Below are 24,037 nucleotides of genomic sequence, written 5' to 3'. Positions count from 1 at the left end.
CTGCATTTAAATGAAATGTTACCTTGTATGAGATCTCAAAGTTTTCACCACCCCAAATCTGGAGACCTGGATCATAGAGACCCAGTTCAAAGAAGAATTCTCGTTCAATGGCAAATAACCCACCAGCCATGGCTGGGGACCTAAAAAAAAGAAACATCGCAATAACTATTTAAGACAAATCGCCAATATCCCTTCACCAACAGACAACAAGCCTTTCTGGAATACAGTCTAAATAAAGCATAAAGGGGAAAAAAACTGATGGCCAAACATTAAGAAATTATAAAACCTTCACAAAACAATCTGCTCATAATTCCTTAATGAACTTACCACAATTTCTAACTGAAATCGATTGCATTATATCGCCATAAGAGGGCGCCTTGGGTCCTTTATTGATTTAAAAATTAAGCCTTTAGAGTTAGTTAAAATACAATTTCTCTTTCACTCCTAAAAATACCGAGCCATACAGCCGTGGTCTGCTAACTGCTCCCACGATGATTTATGAGTCATCCTGGGATGAGCGAAACCATATACCATGGAAGCAGTCTGTCATTTTTTAATTTTATAGCTCAAGGGGCTTGCCAAATAAGGGTGTAAATCATCCTAGAACAGCCACAGTTCATTCAGAGTTTGCAAATGTAGCACAGAGATGACACAGAAGAATCAGACACAGCTATTTACTGTGTCAGGAGGTAGGAATGCAAACGGGTGATCTGTGGGGCTTCTTGAATGGGATCTTGAATTGGGACTTTTTAGGGACAAGAGAAAAAAATGTGGCAGCTTTTTAGTGATAAACCACTCCCATCATTAGGAGAAGTGATAGGGAAATAATTTTCATCCTGTTGTCTCACAGCCCCGAACAATTAATTATTAATGCGTGATGATTCTTAAGTAGATTCCTCTATTAGAGTACCTTCTTCACCATCACACCTACTATTCAATCTATCACTAATTCCTATTGATTCTACCTTGAAAATATATCTTGAATCTGCCTACTTCTTTCCAACTTCACTGCCACCACCCTAGACCAACCCACCACTGCTTGGACTGTTGCAGTAACCCCTAACTTGTGTCCTTTATTCTATTCTGCCCCCATCCACGTCTAACCCACAGCAAGCAGAGCGGACTCAACGTGGGCCTGCATGATGCCAGCCTCTCTCCACTCTCAAGGCTCAGCTGGCTCCCTCGTCCTGAGTTCTTCACTGCTCTCCTCATGCCTTGAACATGTCAAACTCCCTTCTGTCTCAGGGCCTTCACTTATGCTGTTCAGTCTCCTGAAATGTTCCTCCTCCTCCGTAGCGTTGACTCCTCATCCTTCAGGTCTTAGCCTCAAGGACACTTTTTCAAGGAGGCGGTTCCAGATCCTCCAGCCTGGATTAGATTCTCCTTCCGTAAGCTCCATGTAGCCTGTGATTTCTCTTCATACCACGTATTACAGTTGCTGTTCCAGAGTTATCTGCGTAGTTATCTGTTAATTAGGTGCCATGAGGGAACATATCTTTTTTAAAATTTATCCCCAGAAAATAGTGCTGGCACATAGTAAGCATTCATTAAATATTTGTTGAGTGGATAAATAATGAGTCTAGTAATATTTTCAGTATCAAAGGAAAATCACATCAGGCAAAAGTCATTCTCTGTTGCCTTTTCTTCTTAAAGTATGCTGTGGAACTCACTGAACAGCACTATTACATTTTTGGTTATATTTTCATGTCACATTTATGTAACTATCATTTATAATTACTCTATAATAACTTTGCCTTTTTGATCTTTAAATATATTCCCACTTATCTCAGTATATATTTGGAAATGCATCTTAACATGGAAACCTCCCTTACATTTTTCTAGCTCACTTTTAAAAATTTCTTTACTAGCCCATGGAATTGCTAGAAATATAAACGTAATCATCACCCATTATTTTTTTTCTCCCAGAATTATTTGTTAGGTTAAGCAGGTAAGCAGTAGTTTCCTCAACTATTTTAGAAAAAAAAAAAACTTCAAAGGGAAATTTGGAAAATGCCAAATAAAGTTTTATAATTTCCTTATGTTTGCCATTTCAGTATCTTGATATCATGATACACCCAAATCCCCCCAGCATTTCCACAACATTGGAAACACCTTCCCAAAACAGAGTTCTAACATTATCAGCAGTGTAACAGGGAGAGAGAGACCAAAAGCAGAACCATAAGATCAGAAAAATAAAATTAGATACACTTAAAAGCCTACACTAACATTTGAGCAAACATTTCATTTGGGGTCACTCTTTTGAAATATAGTAAAATGTTCCAGTTATAAAAGACCAGAAGAAAGGCGGAGCATCGATTGTTCTGTTTGAAAAGCCACAGGAGGGAGGAAAGCTGATTTTGAAAGAAAGTTGCCTTTTAATCAAGTGCTCTTCTGAGAATGGAGTAATAAAAGATTCTATGTAACATTTTCCACAGTCTTGTATTTTTATTCATCATATTGAACTGGCACAAAATTAGTATTTAAGAGTTAGCATATAACACAAAAGAAAGAAAAAACAAAAAAAAAAAATCCCTTGCTATTGCCTTTCATTGTTAACACTACACCCAAGGCATCAAAGCGGATATAAAACTTGGATTGTAATTTACACATTTTACATTTACAGAATGACATCATTGTCAAAAGAATAAAATTTGATGTCTAGTTTACTAGGACAAGATGGCAAACATTTTATTTTTTTCACTTGTATTTGGAACTAATGCCATATAATATTTCTACCCCCCTCCAAAAGTGGAGCTTGCATTTAGGGAGAAAGCAATTACAAAGAAGGAAATGTGAATTCAAATCTTCGAATAGTGCAAGGAAAGAAACCCTCTCAGAATCTGAGACAGCAGCTACAGTTTTAATAACAAATTTTTTAGCTTGGCAAGAGGTTAATAGGTTAGCAGCAACTGGAGAAAAGAAAAACATGTAAGTGATTTAGTGATTACCGATATGGTTCAGTTTTTGTCTTTCTCATTCTCTTCTCTCGAGGGGTCAGAGGCACCCGTTTCCAGAGCATACTCCAATCCCATGCTCCTCGGGCATACCCATCTTCGTCACCACCCCCTTGGGGTACAATTTCATATGTGTTGCCATTTATGACATCTATAATCGGCACTGTGCAAATGGTTCTGTATTGTGTTGATGATGGCGGCAAAGATGAAATGGGAGGGTATGTATGGACCCACATATTTGTACGAGAACATGGGGAAGGAAAAAAAAAGTACTTAGATAAACATTCCACGTGAGAAAATAAAGTAGTAATCTTTACCGATAAGGTTCAGTTTTATGTTTTCTTTTGGCCTTTTCCTTGTGGCTTAGAGGAATACGTTTCCATAGTAAACTCCAGTCCCAGGCCCCTCTGGCAAAACCATCTTCATCCCCACCTTGCTGTGGTTCAATGGAATAATCATTCCCATCTATGTAATCTATTAGAGGTACAGTACATGTAGTTCTGAAATATTTACAGAAAATGGAAAAGCATTTAAGAACCCAAAATCAACTGGTTTAGTATCTTTTTATTGTTGACTTTTTTTTTTTGCAGTAGGGTACTTGAGTATCTAATGGGAAGTAGAAGTAAATGAATGTCCTTACAACTGAAGGAGCCTGTTTTGGTAAGGGAAGGGTAGAGGAGACTCTTCCCTCAGCTGACAGACAAACGTCAAGGACAAGGAGACACGTCTTTGACCTTAATCATGTTTTCTCCTCTCATTTTGGTCCTACGGGCAGCTTTCTCTTGGTAATTCTGCATTATTTATGAGATATTCCTGCCTGTTATTTTCCCTCCTTATCCCTCTATTAAAAAAATGAGTGTGTGTGTGTGTATGGAAAGATAATACCTGCTACATTCTTAGCAGGTCTCCCAACTCTTTGTTGCTCTTTATTTCTTTGGAAGCAGTTATGAAAATCTGTTTCTGTACTTTTACTTGATCATCTTTTCTTTTATTACAAAAAACAGCTTTCGTTGCAAAAACAAAAAAAGTACTGTATTATATTCCTGCTTTTTAAAAAAATGAGAAAAAAATCCCTTAAAACCTGCTGAAGAAATTAAGCAGTGGCCTGAGAATTTTGAAGCAGAAAAATTCCTTGTATTTGAGCTTCATGAAAATGCTAGTACCATATGACTAGTTAAGTGTACAGTCAACTCTACAAAGATAATTTAGTACCCTGCTGGTTTCAATGCTCATCTTATTAGAAAGGATTTTAAAATGCATTTCCTAAAATGGAGATTACAGCTTTTTGTAACCATGTTAAGGTGTTTTTTAAATGTTTGGAAATTAAGAAGAAGGGGAAAATCTTAGAATTTTGATATGGGAGAAGTAGATTCAAGAAAGGTGCTTTATTCCCTCCAGACTGGACTCTCGTGGGACAGTGGAGGGTCACTGTGGGATATGTGGGACTGCCACAGGACCCTATGGGAAACCACTTCCTTACTGCCCCGGAGGACCGCTGGTTTTCACTGGAAGAGGTGAGGTTCGTTATCTTTTCTCACTTCTCATGATTCTCAGATTTCTAAAATAGTGCAGTATAAAGTGTCCCAGAGAAATCTCAGTTTGATAGTTTATTAGCTGTCGGATTTAATTAACTTCTCTAAGCCTCAGTATCCTCTTCAGTACAATGGAGCTAATAATATTTATCTTGCAGGGCTGCTGTGAGGATTAAAAGAGACAGCATGTGAAAAATGTTTAAGATAGGCCTTCACATTAAATCCTCTACTGAGTAAATCCTCCAAAGTTCTTTCTTTGACTCACACCATTTGCCACAGGGACATGTCTTATTTTCCTCCATTCTGAAATAGAATTCTGGACCAAAAACAGGGAAGGGTTTTGGAACTAGGAGAGTGATGCTGCCTTCGACTGTTTCAAACATTTCTGTAAATTTAATGGTGATCATCACATTTCCATAGAACAGTTGATTATTTCTAAACTTTGAAGTTTCTGTGGGAACCCAAACCCTTGACGCAAACAACAGCTGGTACCTACTATTTAAAGTAATCATTAAAAAGGGCATAAAAAAACCCAAAAGCTATAATTTCAAAGTATGCTCCTTCAAGTCTTTAGAACTGTTACTACAGTGTAAAGGGCACAATTAATACTACTCTTAGAGGAAGCTTTTGCAGCCAGCGGAAGTCTCTACCATAACCCAACCACAAGATGGTTCTCGAGTGAGCCACCCTAGGCTTATCCCAAATGCCTAACTGCCCACATTTCAGTCAGCCCAAAGTATCAGTCTAGCTCCACCCAAGGCAACAACTAGCTGAAAAATAACACTTAAACACAACACTTGATGCACTGAACGGAACTGGAGTCAGAAGACTGACAATATTATTTGTCCTTCTAGAACGAAGTTTACTTTTCAACCAGGAAAGAAAAAAAGCAAGATAATGTTACCTGTCCTTAGATATGGGAGCAACGAGTGGCGCATACCAATTAACTGCCACCTCACAGTGGGCATCGAGGTATATCAAAACCTTAAAAAAAGAGGCAAGGTGAAAGAACTCTCCTCATATAGGGGACATCATACATCACACGATTGAAAATTAGATGCTAACATAAATTATCAGCAGAGGCAATTCTGACATATAAATTATCTGTTTAAGCTAGCATTTTCATTTCAATTAAAAAAGTAAAAAATCTGAAGGGTACTTAAAAAATGTATATGATCTATCAGTTACCAAATCTAAAATGCTGACATTGTAGATATCAAATGTTTCCTACCTGTCCAAGTTTAGCCTTCTGGGCACCAATACTTCGTGCTTGAATTAAACCTTCTCTTCTCTCATTTCGAAATACCTTCACTAGGCCATTCCACAGCTTAATATAGTCATCTAGTTTTGCTTTTAAGTGTTCTATGAATTAAAAAATTCAATCAACATTATAAATTATATTTATGTATATAAACCAATTAAACTATTATTTTTCTCAAGAAATAGGGACAGGCAACAGGTACTTGGGGTGGTCAATAATTTTAAACAGACCAGACTGAATGGTTAATCTAGAGAGAAGTAAGTTTAAGTGTATTATTTCAGTTAAATTTTGAGCTTAATATGCCTACAGAAAAGTGGTTAGCCTGAGAATTATCAAATATCTCTCTAAACATTAAATGAACGATAACTACTGACTGAATCGACATGAAAACTTAAAAAAAAATTCACATGTTAATGTCATATCTAAAAGCTTTCAGGCACAATATTTTGTTTGCTTTTGGCAAAAGCAATGGTTCAGGATTTCTGAAGATAAACTGCCTGTAAATAACATTATATGACTTCATTGGAATCCACACAGGGTATAGGTTAACATTAGTTCTGGGCCCTCTCTCTCCAACTACAATCAGTGTCGAAGGTTGAGTCTTGATGTGATGAATACAGTTCCCATCAAGTTGGTAAATAACAATCAAAAGATCCCATTTTCTCTGTATTTTAAGTACCAACAAGTGTATGAATGTACATATGTATGTATATATTTATAAATATTTACATATTTATAATAAGTGTATGCAATAATATTTTATATAATAAATAACACGTATATATACTTGCAATTTGGTAGAGGAAATTTTGTGTTATAAAAACAAGATACATTTGCCAAAGTTTCCATCTTGGCTTCTCAGTTGCAAGAGAACAGTTTTTGTTTGTATCACTATGAGCCTATGAAATTGGCACATCACAGCCACAACTAGCTCCTGGATCCTTAAAGATGTTTCTTGGAGACATAAAAGTTATTTTTAAATTGCTTAAAACTCTGGCCCATGAATACAGAAACAAACAAAAGCAGCTGTATTTAGTGATGAGCTGGTGGTTACGTGGGCAAATCAGACTGTACACTTAATACTTGACTCATTTTTAGGGAGCTTATAATTAGCAAGACACCCACACATGGGTATTCAAAATTGAGAAGAAAAAATTTTCCCTTTTTCTATATTGGCCTTCGGTTTTTTTGGTGGGAAAGATTCACCCTGAGCTAGTATCTGTTGCCAATTTTCCTCTTTTTCTTTTTTCCTCCTCCCCAAAGCCCCAGTACATAGTTGTATATTCTAGTTGTAGGTCTTTCTAGTTCTTTTGTGTGAGCTGTGGCCACAACCTGGCAACTGACAGACAAGTGGTGTGGTTCTGCACCCAGGAACCAAACCCAGGCCGCCTAAGCAGAGTGGGCAGAACTTTAACCACTAGGCCATGAGGGCTGGTTCTGGCATCCAGTTTTAAGGAAAATTGTAAGTAAAATTCTTATGCTGAATTGTATTTTTTCCCCAGAAAATCTGGGTAATTTTCCCTTCAATGTAAGTTTTTTTTAATAAAACAGCTCTTACCTTCCTTTTTTTGTTTTGGCAAGGAAGATTGGCCCTGAGCTAACATCTGTCGCCAATCTTCCTCTTTTTGCTTGAGGAAGATTGTCCCTGAGCTAACATCTGTGTCAGTCTTCTTCTACTTTGTATGTGGGTTGCCACAACAGCATGGCTTGATGAGTGGTGTCGGTCTGCGCCCAGGACCCGAACCCACGAACCCCGGACTGCTGAAGCGGAGTGTGCATACTTAACCACTAAGCCATGGGCCGGCCCCAACTATTTTTTTTTAAGCTCTATACAGTCCTAAGTTTTTTTAAAGCCCCTTCAGAATTGCATTAGGTACTTTTTTGGATATGCAATCTAAATAAATCTAAAATAAATCATTACAGCCAGAAATGAGTTGATGGCCTGTTCTTCAAATTTCGATTCTTAGTTAAGATGGCCCCAAAAGGGAAGTTGGTGACTCAGATGACTTCTGGCTTCTTTGGGATCTCGAACTGTGGTAGACTGTATTAATTTTCAAACTATTCACCCCTCTCCTTGGGGGATGATTATCTTCCCCAACCGACTGATGGCAGGCTGGGCCATGTGACTTGCTGTGACCAATGAGATGGGGGCAGAAATGACTTGGGGCACTTGTGAGCAGAAGCGTTAAGAACCCTTTAGTACTTCACCAGGCCTCTTCTTTCACTCTGCCTCGAGGCAGGCGATGCCCAAGATCAGGCTGCTCTGCAAGCCCGAGTTCTGCAGTGAAGATGTGGGGCAGAGCCGGGCTGACCCGCAGGGAACACGTGGTATGAGCAAGAGAAGAGGAGAAGCTTTGTTGTTACAAGCCACTGAGAGTGGGCTCGCGTTTTACCTAGGTCTGCTGAGCCTTAGCCAGCTGATGCTCACCTATAGCAGAGTGAGCTCTATTTAAAAGTCCCAAACCTTGTTTAGAGAGGACATGGTAATTTCCAGAAACCCCAGTGTTATAAACAGCCAGCTCCTTTGTGAGGTTTTATATTAGTAAAGTATTTTGTTTTTAAAAGAGAAATGATAACTCAAAGTTTTACTTTCTGAATATATTGGCGAAAGAACAAATCAAATTTTCATTCAAGTCAGATTTACCAAACACTATATAATTTTACTGAGGACAGGACTGACTGATTTTAAGGTTGTTTTGAAATTAGGAAAATTAAAGCCCTTCTGTTCAAAGGTAACCCCAACAAACATCTCTCTGCATGCTGTAAGCTAAGCCGACCCTGCATGCGATTGCTGTTAAAATGTGATACAAGAGACTGAATATTAGAGATCTGTAACAACAGAAGCACTGATCACAAAAAAATGAAAGTAGAATGGACAGAAAACTTAAGTCCAAAGTTTTGTTCTCTTTTTCTTGGGCCATGCAAGAAAACACAATTTTAGGATGGCAAACACCTTTTTGGTGTATCTTCACTTTTTTTTTTTTTTTAAGATATGCTAAACTTTTACTTGTATTAGTAACATATGGGTTCTTAAAATCAGTACAATCATAGACATAGGATTTCTCAAAGTTATTTTTGTAGATTTAGATTTTTCTAAATCTAAAATATTGTTGGTACTAACAATATCACTTTAAAACATATTTTCAAATATTTATCCTGAGACAGGAATAGTATTCTTAATGAAAAAGAATGTCATAGAAAATTGCAACCAAGAGATGATGTCTAAGCTAAAGGAATTTGACGTGACTAAAAATTTTAAAGTTCTGCGTTCGCTAGTGTAATTAAAAACGGTTAGTTGAAAAAAGTGATTAGTTGCACAAAGATGAGGGGAAAAGGAAATAGGCCATACTTCTCTTTCTTCTCCATGCTAACATATGTGTACAAGATCAAGATTCTGGTCATGTCCTTGCAAAAACAGCAGAGGTTTATCTAGACTGCAGGAGTTCTAACAAGTTTTGGAGGAAGCTTTTATAAAGCCATTCTGAATGGTATTTTCATGCTACCCATGTTCTGTCTTCACTTCTAACATTCTATTCAGTGGTAGTACTACTTGTGACAAAAATTCTCTGTAAAACTTATTTGCCAAAAAGCAAATATTCTGTTGCTATTGAGTAGTCTGAGCTCTTTGGTCACTTTTCAAAGGTTTGAATTCAATTTTGTGACAAGCAAAGAAGAATAAACAAACACTCAGATCTGGGCTTCAGCAGCACAATTACATTTTTTTATTTAGCATGCTGATTTGGGTCTGAGCTGTAGCATTACCTATCTTTTGATATTTATGTCATTAAGAAGATATATTCAGCTTACAATAATGGATCTATTTAAAGAAAAAAAATGTTAACTTAACAAACCCACTTATGTGGCAAATCACTGCTCAATCTCTCTCGTGCCAGATCGAACCAAGACTAACCAATGCCTCCCTAAATGCTGTAATAGCTGGCTCCTTAAAAAGAATACAAATAAAACAATTAACTTTTATTTAGTATCCTAAATCAAATATAGAACAAAATAAGCTTTAGTAGATAATTTCTATTATAAATAAAAATAGTCCATGGTTTCTGGTCAAACTCAATACCTGCATTGTCATTCAAATGCAAAATACAGGGTATTAAATAGGTATATGGATTTCACTTTGACGACTCTGGATGGTGCTTCATGTGGCATTACAATATAAAGGCAATTGGAATTTTTCAGTCTTTCAATAAATTACCTCTATGACTAAATTTTTGTGAAATCCAAGGCCCAAAGAATTGGTATAGTACGAAAGAGTGGTTAAGAACACTGACTTATGAGCCTGTAGATTGGGATCCGGCTGTTAATTACTACCTCTGCCCGCTGGCAAGTTATTTAGCATCTCTGAGCCCCAAGTGTAAAATGGAGGTAATAGCAATATCCATCGCAAGGATTTCTGTCAGGATTAAACAAAATAATTAATATTCAATGCTTGGCACAGTGCCAACTTGTTGATAATTGATGCTATCAACAGATGCTAACTATTAATTTTTAAAGACTATTTTGAAATCACATTTTGCAATTACTCATAATTAACTTATTTTATAGATAAAATATCAATTCCATAGCCATTACCTTTATTACTGAAATCATCAATTAACACAATTTCTGCTAAATATTTCCTTGGAGTCCTTTTAATTACACTGTGGACTGTTCTCATGAGGGTTGACCATCCTTCGTTATGGAAGACAATGACAACGCTGGAAGTGAGCAGGTTTTCATCATAATGCCAATATTTGCATCTGCAAAAGGAAAATTTCATCATATTTATTTAGAGGTAATCTATACTGCTTGGTTCTAAACTTACTATAATATGTTTTCTGATTGGACTAAATATTATTGACTTAACTAAGGTAACTGAATGACATACAACCTTTTATATTTTAACAGAAACACAAGACAGAAGAGAGAAGCTGCTATGAGATGAAGTTACTCACAGACAAAGCTACTTCCTAACGAACTGGCACTTACTGTGTGATAAAGAGAACTAATTTGTGAATTTATGCTTCTCCACTGGGGATGCTTAAGATATTATTACAGGTATCAGGGTTTTCTTTCATGACTTAGTTTATTTTCATTTTAAAAACTTAAGCTTCTGGTACAAGGGATATTTTTCATTTGCTATGAATAAACCACTATATAACTGTTTGAAAGCTGTTCTGTTCTAATAAGGCTAATACATTCAGAAAAAAAAATTAGGCTAAACTGTGGCATATAGCAGGCATTCAAAACTTAACTGTTGAATGAAAAAACAAAGTTCTAATAATGTTTAGAGTTACTAGATTGGTTAAAGAAGGATCATTAGCTACTTTACACAAAACTACTGTAGCAGGAAGAAAGTTACCAGAAGCCTTCTTCTAATTGGAAGGAAACTCAAAACAGAGCCTGATAAAGACTCCAGGAGCCAGGGAAGGTTCAGTGAGTTTCACAGACGCATGGTATATATGTTATATATATATATATATATAGATGTTATATATATATATGTTACATGATATGTATGTTATATATATGTGTGTGTACACACACACACACATTTCTTTCTGTTTGGTTATGGGAGAAGAATAAGATAGTAACAGGACAGAGTAATAACAATTTGAGACTTTTATTCTTTCTGCAGGAGTTAGTTTTCAGAACTAGCATTTGGAGACTATATCTCCTTGATAAGTGGGAGGGAAAGGTTTTGTTTTTGTTTTCTTATTTCAAAACTTTTCATAAAGTAGTAAATAAGTTTGTTCCCAAGATTAAATTTAAAACCATAAAAACAATAATTAACATTATTAGCTTGATAACCTATACCAGCATTTAGAATAGTAACCATTATCTAAAATAGGACCTGGCCCGGGGCCTGCCCAGTGGCGTAGTGGTTAAGCTAGGCACCCTCCACTTCGGCCGCCTGGATTCGTGGGTTTGGATCCTGGGCACAGACCTACACCACTCATCAAGCCATGCTGTGGCGGTGACCCACATACCAAATAGAGGATGTTAGCTCAAGCTCAAGGCCACTCTTCTTCACAAAAAAAAAAAAAAAAAAAGACCTGGCCCAATATAGATGGAAATAACCTTTTCTCCCAGTGTTTATTTTCGTTTCAAAATTGTTCTAAATTGTCTATGTTCTTAGAGGTTATTTTTATAGAAATGCAGACTGAGTCTGGGTAATCCATTTAATCTTATTTCTTATATCTGCATTTTCTTATTAAATGAGTATTAGGTACCTACTATGCCCATGGCCTGAGCTAGGCACCAGAGCTGGAGCACTGAGGGAGACAGACATGGTCTCTACTCTTATGAAGCCCATGGTCCTAGAGGGTAAGTGAGACATGGAGCAAATATCTGTACTTTCTCTGAGTGTGTCGGTGGAAAAACCAGGATGCAAATGACAGGTGGACCTCAGCCTCAAGACACGTGGTCAGGAAGGCCTCCTGGAGCCATGATGTGAGGGTGAGACCAGAAGCATGATTAAAAAAAGTACTGAGATGAAGAAGTGGGGAGGGAGTGGGGAGGAAAAGATAAAACCACAAGAATGAATTGTGTGCATATGATTCAGATATTATGAGAATTTAAAAAATGACTAGATGGAAGATCTATATCTTTGGAAGGTATAATTACAATATGAAAAATATACATAAGTTAAAGAGAAACAGTTACAAAGAAGGGCATTTGCAGTACTATAGCAAATAACAGCATATACTTATTATGAGCCAGGCACTATTCTATGTGCTTCACTTTTATTAACTTATTTAACCAACACCCACACCACACCCACACCCAACACCACTATGAGGTTAGTACTATTGATGTCCCCATTTTACAGATGAGGGAACTGAGGTTTAGAGATAAATGATTTGCCTAAGATCACACAGCTAGTACACAATGAAGTCAGGAAATAAACCTAGGCTATCTTGAGTTTATAAGAAATCTTGTTAAACATAAAAGAAAAAGAAAAAATACTAGCTATACCTATCCATGAATGGCTAAGAATGGATATTGACATTGACTATCAATTCAATACAAGGCAGCCGTAGAGCTTATTGTTATGTGATGGGAGCATTCTTCCCTCTCTCTCTTCCCAGCCCGTTGCAGCCAGGAGATAACCCCAGGAATGGGGAAAGAGTGGTGGGGCATGGTACCCTTCAGCAACGAGTTAAACAAGTAGGGCTTTCTAGTATAACTCAAAGTTGAGAGGGACCAAATGCTCTTTCAAAATAACAAGTTAAAAAAGATAGTAGTGGAGCAATGCAGATCTTGAAAGAACATGTTTTGAGTGTTTCTGGAGAGAAAGTAACCCGGGCAGGTATGTCTAACTTTAGACGGATAAGGATAATAGTCCCCAAAGGCAAACTGTAACCCAGTTGGAGACTCAGGCAACATTTTTCTTTCTCTGAGACTAACCACTGGGCTTAAAGCAGCAGAACTCTATGGGAAAGACAGCAATTTTGATTTACAACAGACACCAGAATTGGTGAAAATATTTAAGACATGGAAGGAGATTTGAGACTTGCTGATTTCTAAGGCAAAAAATGACAACTTGGGGAAACAAGCCAGATACGGACTTTGAATGGGAGACAAGAGAGTTGAAAACACAGAGAGACTGAAGGAGGGGAAGAAGAGGGTAGAGTGAAGACAGGAGAGACAGGCCATGGGGGACACCTTCACTGCCCTAGGGAACTCCACCTGGAGACAGTTTGACGGTCTGGACAAGCTACTCTGCATTCTTATACAGGACAAGGAGACAAGAGAGATGGAGTAGAGTGGGTGGTCCAATTTTTCCATCTCCTCTCACCGACATATAGTTTGGAACTAACTCCAAAGATGTAAACTAAATTGTGTGCCAGTAACAACTCTTGGTGTGTATTTTTCCTGTTTTCTTTGTCTTAAAAATTATAAAAGCAGTACACAATTTGTTATACAAAATTCAAACAATATAGAAGTTTATAAAGTAAAGCTGCAAGTTCCCTCCCTTACCTCTTCCCAATTACGTCAAATCTCACCCCTTAGGGGAAATCATTGTTAATAGTTTGTTGTGTATTATTTAGATTTTTTATACTCATGCAGACATATAAATATATGTCTGTATATATATACAAATATATTCAAATGAGTATATATAGATTCTTCTTCCATGTCAGTATGCATAGATTTATCTTATTATCTAATTCTTTTTAACATAATATTCCATAGTATGGCTGTTCCATAATTTAACTATTTCTTTATTATTTATGAACATTTCAGTTGACTCTACAAGTAATGTTACAATGATCATCCTTATGCATATATCTCTGTGCCCTGGCCTAGGAATCGTTCCTACAAAATGCTCAAGACTGTAAGCTCATTAAGGACAGGAACCTCACCTATTTTGTCACACCATCTAACACATAGTAGCTACTCCATAAATATTTACTGAATTGCTTTGGGCATATTTTGAAATGCCTCTTGATGTATTTTCTTCCTTCAATAATGTCCACTGTCCACCCCACAATCTTTCTCTATTTTCAGGTACCCTCAAGAACAAGTAGGTCCATATACGACAGGTAGAGGAAGGGAATTTCCTCTTTTGCAGAAAGGGGAAATAGAAGCTACTCTAGTGGGAAGAGGTGGAAAATCTGGAGAGAACAAGATGACTCGACAGAATAAAAGCAGACGGAGGAAGGGACTTGTGCCTGGCCTCCATTTCTGAACTTTAGGGAGGAGACTACCCAATATGGGGTGGCTGTAGCACAGAACAGAAATAATGTTAAAGTGTATTTAGGCAGGGAGAGTTAAGGACAATTCCCTTTCCCTCCTCTTCTTTGCAGTCTCCCTTGGCTCTAATATGGAGCCAGAGAGCCTAGAAGTTTCCACATGCTTTCAGTGGGAACATGTAAGGTAGCTGAGAGTTAAGATCCGGGGGCCTGTCAGGAGCCACCATGGGAAGGGGAAAGAAGACACGCAGCAAAGCTGTGGGGTGGAAGGCTTAAGCCAGAGACTAGCCCTTGGGGTTCAGAGGATCCACGGTACCACTGAAAGCCAGAGTGAACATGAGTCCCGAGAGTGAGGCCGGCAGGGGAAGGACCATCAGTCCTGAGGGCAGCAGAACTGACCAGAAGTTACTGCAGCAGGGGTTCCTTCAGCAGCAGATGAAAAGAGGTGAATACACCTGGGGAGACAGGACGCACCTCACTTAGAACCAGGAGTAGGTGGCAGAGATGGAGGGTAAGCAGTCCAGAACCACCCAGGACACCTCAAGGATACATGAGCCTTCTGTCATCTGGAGGCTACAGAAGAAAGGAAGAGAAAAGACAATACCCTCTGGAGCACAGAGACAGCCCAGAAAGGGAGTCTGAACTTCAGCCTGACGGGACACTAGCCCAAAGGAGATTTAAGCCAATATAGATTGGGTTACTTCTCATTACAAGTTTTCATTTGCCACCATCAGCCTGAATGCAAGTTCATGAGAAAGTTTAGCTCTTTGGCAGCTTCTCTGATTTTCCATTGTGAGATGAAGCGATTGGGTGCAGCACACAGAAGAAATGCTTTTAATATACAAGGCTTTGTTGTTAATACTTAGTATTGAAAGAAGCACCTATGGTATTGAGGTAAAACCCCAATTTTGCTCCATTTCTCTCATTTTACTGGCATAGAATTTGTAATAAGTTCTAACAAGAAGGAAGGCCAATTAAAACAAGAGTGCTACATTTAACTGGATGGGTTTCGTTATAGACTTTTGACTAATTTCTGCTCTCTGGCACCTCATTTTCCAGGAGAACTTGAAAATCCTCTAACATCAAGGACAGTAGAGCTTCAGCTTTGTCACAGAATTGCTCTGGTCACAAATATTCACATTCAGATTACTGGCTTGCAATGACTAAAGCTATAGTTATTCTTAAAGTAATTTTCAGAATATTTTCATGGTAGCTGTGCGGGCCAGGTACTTGGTACCACAAGAAAAGAAGAATAAAGAATTTTCATAGTGACTTTTCTATAACTTAAAAAAGTAGATCTCAAAACCAAAAATGAAATGCCTGTTAACAATTTACTTGCATTCTCTTTGTACCAGCTATGTTTTTAACATCTGTAGTTTGATATAAAGCCTTTATGTATTTAGACTTTATCAATATATAATACCTAATTCAGCAGACTATGAAAAACTTAACATTTTTAGGCTGCAAGTCCCTGCAATCCACATATACTATCACTAACCTACAGGAATGTGTATGTGTTTGTGTGTGTGTGCACCTGTGTATGTGTGTGTGGCAGTTACCCATCTTGCCCTTTTTAAAGATTGTACCTTACTTCTAGATCATGTGCTGAGAGTCTCATTGAAAATCTTTCCTGCCTACATCTAAAACCTCTTTTGCTCATGCCTATGATAAAAGGAAGTGAAGGGGGCCGGCCCCGTGGCTTAGCGGTTAAGTGCGCAGGCTCAGCTACTGGCGTACTGGCAGCCCGGGTTCGGATCCCAGGCGCGCACCGACCCACCGCTTGTCCGGCCACGCTGAGGCCGCGACCCACATACAGCAACTAGAAGGATGTGCAACTATGACATACAACTATCTACTGGGGCTTTGGGGGGGAAAAAAAAAAAGGAGGATTGGCAACAGATGTTAGCTCAGAGCCCGTCTTCCTCAGCAAAAAGAGGAGGATTGGCATGGATGTTAGCTCAGGGCTGATCTTCCTCACAAAAAAAACAAAAAAAAAAAGGAAGTGAAAAAATGCTTACAATTTACACAAAACAGTGCTGACACCTAATGGCTGAATAAGTTAGTAATGCAGAATATAAATTTTAACTTAGCATTCAGGGCCGGCCCCGTGGCTTAGCGGTTAAGTGCTCGCGCTCCGCTGCTGGCGGCCCGGGTTCGGATCCCGGGCACGCACCGACACACCACTTCTCCAGCTATGCTGAGGCCGCGTCCCACATACAGCAACTAGAAGGATGTGCAGCTATGACATACAACTATCTACTGGGGCTTTGGGGGAAAAAAATAAATAAATAAAATCTTTAACTTAGCATTCAGAAACCAATATACATTTTCAATGAAAGGAGAATTATCACTGTTAAACTCAATCACTCAAGCACAATGGATTGGGGGGAATGGATTTTACTCAAGTTTTTAGTTTCTTTTTTTTTTGTTTGTTTGTTTTTGTGAGGAAGATCAGCCCTGAGCTAACATCCATGCCAATCCTCCTGTTTTTTTTGCTGAGGAAGACTGGCCCTGAGCTAACATCCATGCTGATCTTCCTCCACTTTATATGGGATGCCGTCACAGCATGGCCTGACAAGCGGTGTGTCGGTGCGCCCCTGGGATTCAAACCCTGGCTTCCAGCAGCTGAGAGCGCGCACTTAACCGCTACGCCACGGGCCGGCCCCTCAAATTTTTAGTTTCTATGCACTTCGGAATGATACAAAGTAAGCTCCTTGAGAACATGCTATGGTGGGTTTTATTCCTCACAGTTCATTACACAGAGCAAAATAAAGATCTAAAGCATCACAGAAATTTATAAACCTCCTAATCACCCCTCCCTGGATGTGCTCCATTTTGTCAATGTATTTCCCAGAAAAGACTGCTGTAATAATCCAAACGTGGACTAGCCAACATAAGAGGGCAATATTACAACCCTTAACCTGGATATAATTCCTTTATAATTTTAAATTACATTGGCACTGTATTTGTTTTTGCAACCATATCATATTGCTAGCTCATAAATCCCTAAAACTTTTCTCCCCAAATTACTGTTAAGCCCAATGTCTCTCATTCTGTATTTCTACAACTGAACTCAGCATAAAATACCATGTTTACATTTACTGCATTTTATATTGTTGGTTTAGGTGCATGCTCCAGCAGGTTCTGCTCTCTTTGATGATTTTGTCAATTGGTGTATATAACTATCCCTCCTCCCAGCTTTCTATGTTGAAAACTGGATTAACATGATTTCTATCTCTGTATCCACTGTCTATATGGATGAATACAAGAAGGTCAAATATAGTGCTTAAAGCTACATGCAACCCTTGAGAGGTTGCTAACACACCAATTCATCAATTTCATCTAACCACGCTATCATTCATACTACATTTCTTTATCTTGTCCACCGGGATCTGAAGACTCAACTCAAATATCCTGCTAAATCAAGATGCATTAGGTGTCTCACAGTCTCCTGGTCCACGAGTATAAGCGCATGTCTTTTTTTAGACACGGTTACTGGTTTAGTTTGACTCTTTTTCATAGACCCATGCTGGCACCTAGTGACAGGTCCTTTTTAAGTATGCATAAGTGATCCCTCCTAGGATCTTAACAGTGTATCAATGTCAGGTTTCCAGGACCAAACTTTCTCTCTCTCCTTTGGAAAATATAAGGCAATATTTTCCCACCTCCAGTTTCCTAAAATCCCTCCTCTTCTCCACAGTACCTCTGGATTACTGACAGCACTTCCTCTCAAACTCATCTGGTAAGTTCCTCAATATCTAGTGCTATAAAAGGCTTAAAGGTACTCAACAAATGTAAAGTACTTAGGTGCTTTCTTATTCTACGCTCATTATATTTGAATTTAATTCCCTCTTAACGTGTTGGTTATAAAACTTTCAATATGGACATCTCTCCTGCAGAGAACTAAGAGGGAAACAAAAAAGTAATGCACATCTGTTTTCTCTCATATGTTAAAACTTATAATAATATTCCCTAATAATCTATCTACTCATTGCTTTTTCTTTATTTTACTCCAAGTAGATTTTAAAATAATTGTTTTTTTGGTTATCTTTGGCAGACACCAACTGGGACGCATGTCCAGAATGTCTTCTCTGAAAGCTGCTCATCACTCTCAGTCCTGCCCAGGTCCCCTTCTCTAAGAGGCTCCTTCAACAGCAGGTTACTGACTAGAAGAGAACGCATGTTGTCACCCCTAGTCCAGCAGAATGGACTAGCAGTGAACACTTGTCCAAGCTGGGCCAATCTGAGGCCCTCTCCCTGTACTTCGGGCTTCCGAGACCCTAGCTGGTTTCTATCAGGCTTTTGAACAATCTTGTGAGGCAAGGGCTGGGCAGCTAGTTTCATGGAGAAGCAGAAAAGAGAGAAGTAGAGATGAGGGTCCATGGACCCTCAGAGAGAAAGAGTATACAACTTTGGTTCTCAACTTTTCATTTTCCGGTTCAATCAGGTATACTACCTGACCTTGGGTTCTATGAGATACTCATATCCTTTCAATTAGTGGCTTATTCCCCACCCCCTCCCTTTTTTTTTTTTTAGCTTAAGCTAATTGAGTAATTTGTTTCTGGCAAATAATCCATGTCTAACATGCTACTCATGAGATTTTTGTAAACTTTAGTTCATTATGTGTATGTCTTCATAGAATTAAACCTAGAGGTTTTCACTATCTTTTAATCACTCTCTCTCTTGGAGATCTCCCTCAATGGTCATTGTTGAAGTTACAAAAGATGAGCTAGAGCTGGGCTCACCAGATGGTATTACTTGGTAAATCCTAAAAATAATTTTTATGAACGTACAAAATTGATTGAGCTTAAGAGAATTACATATGCTAACCAAAAAGGAGGCTGATATATAAAATATTAATTTGAAGTAAGAAACACAAATTTTCATTCAGCCTTGTCATCACTAGAAAATTTGCCTGCAAATTCTGGTTACAGTCAGAAGGCTGCTTGGCAAGCATGGAATCTGACTGTCTTACTGGTTTTGAAAGCTCCATGCATCTCCCTCTGCAACAGGGTTTGCTGAACAGACTCAATTCAGATTGGCTGACTCTGACTCAGGCCCCCTCTCCTATGGACACCTAGGGGTATAATCATCACATCTTTTCTTTGGCTCTACTATTCTCCTCACCATGTTGACCATTCCCTTCTTGATAATATATTCTTTCTTTTGACTAAGCACAATAAAATTGAGGTTATAGTTTATTTTTTATTTAGTCATTTTCTCAAAACTCTACCTTGATGCCTTAAAGAGCTTATATTCCTTTCCTTATTAGAAACTCTAAGATAATCTAGTTACTTTTCCTCAACGTTCTTATCAATCAGTCCTCCCTTGAAGGTCAAAATTAAATGTCATAACAGAATTCATTCTTCCTTAACCATCTACAAGATGAAAATGTCAGCAAAGCTAATCATCAGAAGTTTTGCTCTTGGCCAGAACAGCACTTGCATGTATTATGTGAATACTCAATACATATTGGTTGATTTGATTTCAAAAATTTTTCTAGGAATACTCCTTTTCTCAATGTTGTACCATATCACAGAATACCACCCATTTTCCTTATTAATGACTTAAATATTAACAAAAAGGAGAATAATAAATCTTTAACTTCTGCTCTATTGAGAGTGAAAGTCAAAATCAATGAACACAGAATTACTGGTTAGGTCTGCAACAGTTTTTCAAGTATACCACCTTTCAAGATAAAACTACGTGATTGAGAGAGTATAGCTGTTTGCCATACTGGTTTTGGTGCCATAGTTGGAATGGCAGGAAACTAGAACAGGTATGAAGGTAGGGACAATGGGTGGCTTTTATTCATCAAGCCCATAAGCTCTATCAGGTCCACTCTCCCAATCAGCTTGATCTAAATAAACAAACACATGCTTGCCATGTGTGTGAGGTTTTAAAACAAGTGCCCCTAGTTGCAGGTAGCAGCATCTAAACTTCTCCTGGGACAGATTTCATTTTCTGGGGCAGAGAGTTGAGGTGTACAGGTTGTATAGGTTTATTTCATGCCCAAATGATCAATGTGTTGGGGGAAATTCTTAGCAGAGAACAATGATGAGGACCAGAAACTCTCTAGCTCATAATGGCTGATTCCTAAGGCAGGAAGCCATAAAAAGAGCTGGTAAAAGGGCCAGCGTGGTGGCGTAATGGTTACGTTCACTTCAGCAGCCCAGGGTTTGCAGGTTTGGATCCCAGGTGCAGACCTATGCACCACTTATCAAGCCATGCTGTGGCAGCGTCCCAAATATAAAGTAGAGAAAGATGGGCATGGATGTTAGCCCAGGGCCAATCTTCCTCAGCAAAAAGAGGAGGATTGGCAATAGATGTTAGCTCAGGGCTGATCTTCCTCACCAAAAAAAAAAAAAAAAAAAAGAGCCAGTAAAAACCACTGCTTTATGTATTTTATGGAACAAAGAGGAGCACTGTTATCTGCCCAGACCACTTGTGGCCTCCTGTGACCTAGGGCTCTCTGTATCTGTATCTTGTATATTTGTATCTTGTATCTTGTATCTGTATTTATTTCCATTTTCTCTAACCTTCTCTGAGGTAATCAGTTTCCTGGCACCCCCAGCATCAGTGGGAGACATCTGTCCAGTCGTTAGCCATGGCAGCCCAGCTGTCAATGATCCTCAAACACAGTCACAGTACGGTTAGAATTCACAGCTCCAAAACAGCCAGAGGCTCCCTGAAGGTTACACGCTCATTGGGCCACTCAGCTTGCCATCTCTGCAGCAACCTTAAATAATGTGCACAAGCTGTGGGGCAGAAACCTCCGAGTACGGCTTTAGAGAACACCTCCATGTTAGCCATCCCACTGACGCTCCTCCTCATTTACTGTCCTAATAAGCCCTCCCAGTGTGAAGGGCATTATCTTCATTTTGAGATACTATAAAAGGAGATAAAGGACAGAACTTCTCAGTTGACAGGTGTCAAGAGTTGCTACACAGGGATGACTATATGTGCCTTTGGTAAGGACATTAGTTGGACCCGGGACCTCAGGCCAAGGATTTAGTGAGCACTGGCTGCGTGAGCAGCAATGGAAAGCCCACTGCAGTGAGCCACAGAGAAGGAACACGAAGGCCCGTAAGGAATCCAAGATGATTCATTCCCAAGCCTGTGTTCAACATCCCAGCTGACTCCCAGAACTAGCTTGGAAAAATTTGAGGGAGCCAAAATTCTAGCAGAGTAGATAGCGTCTGAACCAAATAATGGTGTTTTTGCTATTAGTTACTGTGATCTCCTTTTCTCCCAGACTGGGGAAATGTAGTTCTAATAGCTCTTATAGTTTCCAAAGTACACACGTTATCATATCCGAGTTTCATAGTAACCCTGTGAGGTAGGTAGGGCAGCCATCCGTATTATTCATTTTATACATAAGGAAACTGAGGCTCCGTTAGGTTATATGATTTGCTCAAAGTCACAGTTAGTGACACAGGTGAGATTTAAAAACGAATCCTTTGACTCTAAGGTTCTTTCCCCTAAACCATAGATTTACTAAGAACTACTCACAAATATATGCTTTAAAAAAACAGGAAAATGAATTCCTTATTTTCACTCAATACCCAGTGAATACACGGCCTCTAGCAAAATGACTGCACACAGCTCTGCAGATTTCTGCCTGATTTTAAGGGTTGAGAATACTAAATAAGTCAGGGCAAACTAAGAATGCTGAACTATGTCATTGTAGCTGTCTTCAAATGTTCTTTTTTTGAAAAGGAAAACATACTTGGGCAGATGTGTCCACTTAATGATCTAAAATGTCATACTACAATTCAGGAAGAAAATCTGGCAGGGAATCCTAGGACTGGACATATGGTCTTGTACATTTCTTCAAAACTCCCCGAGAAAGGAAAAAGAATATTTCACAGTGTAAGCCATATGTTTACAGCTATATTGGACTCTCATTTCAAATACAAGCTTACACACCATATTCTTATTTTACAGAAGTACCAACTTATCAAACACCAATATATTTGAGCTGAAACAACAACCACTAACAGGAGTAAGGATCAAGATGGTGCCATGGCATGCATATAATGACACTAACAGCGTGAACCAATACAGGTTTGCATCTGTGATTTAGTTATTAATTTATGCTGCACCTTATTCCACAAGGGAGTTCAGGCAGCTTATAAAGACACACAGAACACAACAATATTACAAAAATTAAAAATAGGAGGGGGAAAAGATGGATAAGGAAAGAACATGAAAAAAAGGAGGAATCAAGAATGAGGTTTTAAAAGTGCATACCAGAGGGCCAAGGGCTCCTGTGTACACAATTCTGGGGAACCATTCACAAAGAATACACTATGAATGGCACCACCCTGAGTTGGGCAACACAGTGGCCCTGGGTGTCCCCCCAACTTCCATACTTATTATGGGCCACAATTTGGCTTGAATTTTCTAGCAGGGAAAACTGGTCAGGACTGTGTTTTGTTTAAGAAACCAGTTGTTAAGAAGAAGTAAAACACTCTTGGTGTGAAGACCAGATAGGTTTTTTTCTAAGGGGCCTCCTTATGGTAAATGCAGTAATGAGTTTCACTGGGCTGTTTTTCATGGAGGCTGTCAGTGGAGACCAATGGCATTATACCAAAATACAAGTCAGTAAAAACAGTTGTGCAGAGACCAAGTTGGGAATTTAAGTTCAACATAGATTTGAAAATCACACTTTGCAAACATTCCTTAAAATGTTTATTGAGTCATCTCCTATTCCATGTTTCACTCAGTGATTATACACTTTCTGAATGTACTCTAATTACAATACGGAAATCACACTGACCATATGGAGAACTTGTATTTCCAAAAGCAAATTTCAACGCTGCTTATGATTGAAGAAAAGGTATAAGCTTACAGTGGTAGCATGGTAACTTTAGGTTGCAGTTAGAAATAATTTCCCAACAGAGAATTGTTATATATTGAAGGAGTTATCAATATAGGCTGTATAATATTTACTTATGGAAGTCTTAAACATTGATTGATACTAATGTTTCTACAGCAAAATGAGGAGTGTATCTAGATCATTTTTGGAAGACTCTCAACTATAAAACTCTGAATACAGATGTGGAAAAGAGTACATAATGTACAACAGTTAGCATTTATTAATTCACAAAACAGGCAATTTCTGGGGCTAATAAGACTATATTAACTATGTTTAATAATTTATCTTGTTAAAGGTATTAGGAAGCCAGGTTGTTCATTTAGCGTGTAATATAATTGATACATAGGAAATGTTTAATAAATATTGTGGAGGAGAAAATCTGTTAATACTATTTCCAGAAATCATTAGTCTACCTCTTTTCCTGTATTAATATAATTATCTTTATTTCTCTCTTACATGGTTGCTTCACTGTAATTTTCCAGAAAATCAAGTCCTCTTGAGGCTAATGAGTCACCAAAAGTGAGTTGAAGTTAGTTGTCAAAAGGTTTATGGCTCAAATTGAAATGGAATTATAAGGTAAGAACTGAAAAGGTATGTTAACTCTTACTCTGAGGAAGGCAGATGCCAGGAAATCTCAAACCACCGTTTTGGAGAAAATTTTAGTTCACTAAAATCTGGCAAGGAACCCGAGGACTGAACACATGTGAACATTACAA

At 38.4% G+C, this 24,037-nt stretch overlaps 1 protein-coding gene across 4 annotated transcripts in view; it reads right to left on the bottom strand.

Moving 5' to 3' along the window:
- The window catches only part of GALNT7 (polypeptide N-acetylgalactosaminyltransferase 7), a 151,171-nt gene that overhangs the window by 16,416 nt on the left and 110,718 nt on the right, over positions 1-24,037 (bottom strand). For 2 of the 4 annotated variants that reach the window (XM_058550357.1, XM_058550359.1), the window contains exons 3-7: positions 10,335-10,501; positions 5,718-5,848; positions 5,391-5,470; positions 2,949-3,131; positions 23-140 (exon numbers count right to left, since the gene is read on the bottom strand). In XM_058550357.1, coding sequence (XP_058406340.1) covers positions 23-140; positions 2,949-3,131; positions 5,391-5,470; positions 5,718-5,848; positions 10,335-10,501 — 679 coding nt within the window. Of the gene's footprint in view, positions 1-22; positions 141-2,948; positions 3,132-3,271; positions 3,455-5,390; positions 5,471-5,717; positions 5,849-10,334; positions 10,502-24,037 lie in introns of all 4 variants that reach the window. The other 2 variants (XM_058550358.1, XM_058550360.1) reach the window with 2 other exon arrangements.

The sequence above is a fragment of the Diceros bicornis genome, chromosome 11, assembly GCF_020826845.1.
Source record: "Diceros bicornis minor isolate mBicDic1 chromosome 11, mDicBic1.mat.cur, whole genome shotgun sequence".
Classification (NCBI taxonomy): domain Eukaryota; kingdom Metazoa; phylum Chordata; class Mammalia; order Perissodactyla; family Rhinocerotidae; genus Diceros; species Diceros bicornis.
Note: the sequence above shows the minus strand (reverse complement) of the source record. Positions and strands in the feature narration are given on the sequence as shown.